General features: G+C 33.0%; 1 protein-coding gene across 1 annotated transcript; it reads left to right on the top strand.

Annotated features, from left to right (window-relative positions):
- The first annotated feature begins 4,937 nt into the window (after positions 1-4,937).
- LOC113705399 (major allergen Pru ar 1-like) lies at positions 4,938-5,847 on the top strand. The gene is made up of 2 exons (XM_027227245.2): positions 4,938-5,227; positions 5,342-5,847. The coding sequence occupies exons 1-2, from the start codon at positions 5,047-5,049 to the stop codon at positions 5,650-5,652; spliced, it is 492 nt and encodes a 163-aa protein (XP_027083046.1). The 5' UTR covers positions 4,938-5,046; the 3' UTR covers positions 5,653-5,847.
- Positions 5,848-6,172: the final 325 nt, after the last annotated feature.

The following is a 6,172-nucleotide window of genomic DNA, read 5'->3' as shown; positions in this document are numbered from 1 at the left end:
GTGAAGTGTTGAATTGTTAAAAATTTCATTGTAGAACACGAATTGGAGAGTGTGTTTCAAATTGGGGCCAAACTGAAAATTGCAAAAACTTCTGCAATAAGTGCAGATTCAATGGATCCGAGGCCTCAGATCCACTTCTGCAATCAGAAAAAATTCGAGTTTCTTGATCCGAGCTCACTTACCATGATCCGACCTCGGATCCTTTCCAAAACGAAGCCTCGGACCACTTTTTCTCATTCTTCCCTCTTTTTCCTCCTTCAACTCCACTTTTCTTCTTGTTGGTTGCAAGCTTTTATTTTTAAGAAGTTTTATTTTTGTCTTTTTCAAGGTGCATTAATTGAACTCTCCATTCTTTCAAGTAAAGTTGGAAATTCATCACATTGACATGGATTCGAATCGCACAAGTTCATTAGGGGAGTTTTACTTTCTCTTACTTTCGTTATTTTCCCTTTCTCACATTGAGGACAATGTGAAGTTTAAGTGTGGGGGAGGAAAATATTTGAACTTGCACTTTAATGCTATGTGATGATATTTTGTGACTTTAAATGATTAGAAATGATTGGAATTGTGCATAGAAATCTTGCCATATGGATAATTTGCTTGAAATTGGGTATGTTGTCAAAATTTTTCTAAAATCTTTTCCAATATTTCACTATGGCTCAAAAAAAAAAAACAAAATTTTCAAATTTTTGCAAGTTTATTTAAAAATGGTCAAGTTGTTCCAACTTTAAGTGCCTAATTCTTTCACTTGTTGAAACTTTATATGTATATTGGAAGAGTTAGTTCTCATTTGACTTGGAAATGGTTATTATGCAATTAGGATTTTTGCATTTTAGAAAGTATATCCGATAAAGTGAGGAAAATTATGCCTATAATTTTACATGTTTAATGAGATTTCTTCTCTTTACTTAATTTTCCAAGTAAGTGATTGATATAGTCAATAAAGGTTATACTCCTCCTTTGATTATTCTTATATATTTTCTATGAGGGAAAAGTTATTTATTGTCTTACAAAAAAAGAAAAAAAAAAGAGAAAAAAAAAAGAAAAAAAAAGAGAATAAAAGTTTTTTTTTTCCTACTCCAATGATTCTTGTACCAAGTAACCGGGAGTTGGCATCTATAAATGTCGACTTTCGTGTAAAAAAGTACTTGAATTACGAGTATGCATAGCAATTTAAATAAGTGAAATGTTGAGTAACCGGAGATCTTCACCTAAAAGTGTCGATTTTCGCGTAAAAAGACTTTCTCACTATTTAAGTAAAATTAGTGCAAATAAATCCCTCTTAGTTGTAAAATTTTGAGAAAAAGATGATTATAGGAGGAAGGCTATAAATTGATTATGTGACTTGCTTATTTGTAAAATTAGGTTGGGGTAAAAGATTAAGTTTAACTTGTTGAATTTATGGCATAATTCTCTTCCCTTTATTTGATATTATGAGTATTTAGTGTAAATTGAACAAGTGCATAATGATTGTTTACCAAGTTATGAGGAATTTAATTCGAAAAAATGCATATAGGGTTTCACCTCTTGAATCATTGTTATTGGAGATATGTTGATTGCTTGAGGACAAGCAATGGTTCAAGTGTGGGGGAGTTTGATAAGTGCATAGTTTACGTGCTTTTAGTGTGTTTTATTAGTTTGTTTTGGTGTGTTTTAATTAGTTTTATAGCTAATAAACTAAGATTCTAGTGAAAATATGCATTTTATGGTTTAAAGTGTGAAAATTGTATTTCTATGAACTTTTATGGCAAAAACTTCATGTTTTTGTAGGTTTAAGAATTCAATCATCAAAGGGAGTAAATTGAGAAGAGAATTGGATGATTGATGATGTTTTGAAGTGATAAAAAGAGAATATGAAGTGCAAGAAATGAAATGCAATCAAGTTCTAAAGAAAAGGAGTTTCACAGCTTTGACACCTTGTGGTATTTTGGCAATATCTTGAGTGACAATGATCGGATTGAGGTGATTCTTATACCATTTTGAAGCCAAGAGATAGATCTACATTTGGCATGAAGACATTGAAGTCCAGTTCGGTGGTTTTCATAGTCAAAAGGTCGAAATACTGAAGTACATTGTCTATGGTCGAAGCTGAAACAAGTTTTTGACCAGTCAAGGGTAATTTGGTCATTTCTCAGTCCACGGAGCTCTAAATTAGGTGATTCTTGATGCATTAGAAAGCTAACTCAAATAGCTACAAATTTCATGTTTTACACAAGAGCTAGTTCAGCCTCTAACATCGAGAAAATATCAGTTGAAATGGATCAAAAACAGAGCAAGAGATCTGAACCCGGATCCAATATGATCCGAGCCCTCGTCTGATCTTCTGGCCGAGTGGATCCCAGACCAGAGGATCCGAGCTCGGATCCACTATTGTAGGTCTCGGATCCCAATGAACAGTGAAGGAAAAAAATGAAGAAAAATGCGATCCGAGGGTATTTTGATCGATCCGAGCTCGGATCTTGCCCTCGGATCCCCAATTTCGGCTCTGCAACTTGCTCTGCAACTTGTGCTCTATTCACACAAGCTTTTTGACCAATGTATCTGCAAGAAATCCGGCTGGAACTGAGCAAGCAAGTATAGAGAATTCAAAAAGCATCTTTTGGTGAGTCCAAGAAGCAATTACATCAACTTTAACAACTCACCATGAGCTTGAATTCCTCTATAAATAGCAGTCTTGGAGGAACATTTTCACAACTTTGGAAGGCTAGAGAAACTTACCAAAAATGTAGTCTTCACTAGTTTTTCTTAGTTCATTAGTATAGTATAGGTAGTGTAGTTTATCCATCTTGTGTTTGTAGCTAGATTTGGATGAAGATTGAGGAGCAAAGATGGAGAGGTTGATCTCATGTGACAAGGGTGATATCTCTTCTACTACTTTCTCTCTTGTATTAGATTTCATGTTTAGCTATAATACAAGTTTGGATTTATGTTTTTAACATGTTTAGTTTAAGTTTATGCTTAGAGTTATGGTTGAACTTGCTATATCTTGTTTTTGATGTTTACTTGGTTATTTGATGGTATTATTTTGAGCAAGTTATTTATCACTTTTGCTTTTCTAATCATGATTAACCGGCCATTAATTGTGATTATCTAAAGGTGTTAAGATTGCAATGAGAATTGGAATTTAACACTAGTTCAAGGAAGTGATAAACCTAGAGAGTACACTCACGAGAGTAGAGGTGCACCTATGTGGCTTTAGTGACTTGTTCATGTAATTTCATAGAAGAAATGAACTTGTAGTTAATTTCATAACCACGAGAGTAGGTATGATTTAGCTACAAGTATAGTTGATTCACTACGAGAGTAGGTTTCATATATATTAGGAAATTACGCCATAACTAGCCAAGATAATAGCATTCACTTAACCAGTAATCTCATTTGCAAGAGTAGTAAGGAATTCCATATCTCTAGGAGTTTTCTAGTGCTAATTTTGATTTCTTTTATGTTTATGGTAGTCTAGATAATAAAGGAGTTCGAAAAACACCGGTAATTGCAATCTTCTCTGTGGGATCGACCCTTAATACCCTATACTCGCTCACGATTCGTATACTTGCGATAAATCGCGTGTAGGGTATTTAGGAATTATAAATGTAAAACTTGATTGTGGATGAGCTAATTGATATATGTATACCCCGCGCACGTCAATAATATTTCTTTTTGAGCCTTTTAGCATTATATAATTTCGGATTCTTCAAATTTACAAACAAAAGCTTACTTTGTATCAGCCTAATTTTTCACTAATTCAAAATAATGCGATCTCAATGTGGTAAAAATGTCAGAATAGTTTATGAATTCTCCTCTCATTTATTTCTTAAAAAGTTTGGGATTTTCCTTAATAATTTTTTGGGGACCAATACCTGTACTTTTTACAAGCATATAATATTTTCTGCTGTATATCGAAGCTGTGGTAATTCTAAAAGATTAATACGACCATAGCATCAAGTATGATCCTAGATGATTCTAATTAATCAAGTGATGAATTATCTAACTCTATCAAATCAATAAAAAAATACCTTCTAATATATATTATATGTATATAGATCATGATATTAACTTCGAATCAATATAGTTGACTTGTAGATTCTAGTCCAACGATTTCATTTCATTTGAAGCAAACAGTTCCAATCTTCAACTTCATGAGAAGCTTACAATCAGCAAGACAATTAATTTAATTGTCTCCAGTCATTAATTAGCGAGTCCAAGAACCAAAATGCTATAATGTCTCCAGTCATTTAATGTGAAGAAAGCAATTTCCATATTATCCCCAGAATGGAGTTATGATGCATGGACCTTTCACAACAGTTTGCAAAATTTCTAAAGTCATGAATGATAAAATTTTTGAGAATACAAGGAATAAAGTACAAACTTATTTTCTATAATTTAAATATTATTATACAACAAATTATATGTCTCTTACTTATATTTTCAAGTATAATATAATCTAGCATACAATAATTTAAATACATAGAATATTACAATTTATAATAAAACAGATATAAATAGTAAAAGTGTTAATAAGTTGTGACAAAAATAAGTTTCAATCAATTAGTAGTATTAAAAAGTATAAAGTAAACAATTTTTTTTAGCTAATCTATTTAAATGTACAATTTATTATCTAAAATTCACAATACAAGCAATATAAAATATTATTCTATTTATGATGTGTTTCCAAGTAACTTAAGAAGTGAGTATGTGCTTGTGTGCATGAAAATACATTTATGTATGTGAAAATGTGTTTACATGTGTGAAAAAAACTTTTTTGTATGTTAAAATATATGTGAAAAAGTTTATGTATTAAAATGTATTAATTAATATGTTGGGTCATATTTGGGTCATGGATTTGAAATAACCCAATATGACCCAACCCAAAATCAACCCAATCTAAAGTTGGGCGGGTTGGGTATAAGTCTACAATTTCATTCTATAAATACCATCTCCCGTCGCATTGCTTAGCACCCCAGATCCTCTTCAAGAACTACACATTTCTTCAAACCCTTTGTTCCTGAAGAGAACTTTTGTTTATTCCCAAACACCAACCAAGGCATCATGGCCCCTCTCACTTGTGATTATGAGGTCCCCTGCTCAATTCCTCCTGCAAGGTTGTTCAAGGCCTTCTTCCTTGATGACCACCTCATTACCAAGATGCTGCCACAGGCCATTAAAAGCGTCGAAATCGTTGAAGGAGATGGAGGAGTGGGATCCATCAAGTTGATCACTTTTGGTGAAGGTTAGTTCTAAATATTCACTTAATCATCTTTTCACTATTTTTTGTCCATAAATTCTTATAATTATATATATATATATATACATATATATTTTTTGAACTTTGTTGAATGTTTAGGTAGTCATTATAAGGGTTTAAAACAAAGAGTCGATGGAATTGACAAAGACAACTTCACCTTCAGCCATACTATTCTTGAAAGTGATGCCTTCAGTGATAAGATTGAAAAAGTAGCTAACGTGATTAAAATCGAAGCTTCAGCTGATGGAGGGTCAATCTGTAAGACCACCAGCACATGCCACCCCAAGGGCAATACCGAAGAACAAATTGAGGGAGCAAAACAGGAAATTAAGGCAGCAAAAGAAACGTCCTCAGCCATGTTCAAGGCTGTGGAAGCCTACCTCATCGCAAATCCTGATGTATACAACTGATCAATGCTGCTTGATATATGTCCACATACTTGTTGGATGATTGAAATAAACATATTGAGGATCTGTTTTCTTTGGTAGCTCTTTTCCTGAGCTTCAATTGTTGGGTAATGCGATTTTAATGTATCATCAAAGTGTGTTTTGCTTGTAATATTTTACCGGTCATCAATAATAAATCTTGTTTGAAGCTTTGATTTATGATTGCGCCGTGAGTGACACCTAAATTTTTAATGCCTATGTTGAAATTTGAAGCACCCCTATTGATTGGAGAATCCTTAGGAGATATCTATCACCATTTTAGCAATTGCCCAAAATTTGCTTAGTGACGAAAATGATGGTTTAATAAGGTTAAGAAATGTCAAAAGTTGGCTAGTTCTTCAGTGTCTGTGGAATCCATAGTTTCTGTTAATTATAAATGTCTACAATTGTTGCATCATTGACTATTAGCACCCATAAGTATGCTTATGTCATTGACTATCTAGCCTCCAACTCGGACGGAGTGCTAAGAAAATACAAGAAAAAT

This window comes from Coffea arabica, chromosome 8c (genome assembly GCF_036785885.1).
Source record: "Coffea arabica cultivar ET-39 chromosome 8c, Coffea Arabica ET-39 HiFi, whole genome shotgun sequence".
NCBI lineage: Eukaryota > Viridiplantae > Streptophyta > Magnoliopsida > Gentianales > Rubiaceae > Coffea > Coffea arabica.
The sequence above is the reverse complement of the archived record's forward strand: the minus strand, read 5'-3'. Positions and strand labels throughout refer to the sequence as shown.

Bases quoted from the DNA above. Each gene is read 5' to 3' on its own strand.
- LOC113705399 (XM_027227245.2), top strand. From the start codon at position 5,047: ATGGCCCCTCTCACTTGTGATTATGAGGTCCCCTGCTCAATTCCTCCT. The intron at 5,228-5,341 runs GTTAGTTCTAAA...TTGAATGTTTAG, and splicing joins GTTGATCACTTTTGGTGAAG to GTAGTCATTATAAGGGTTTA.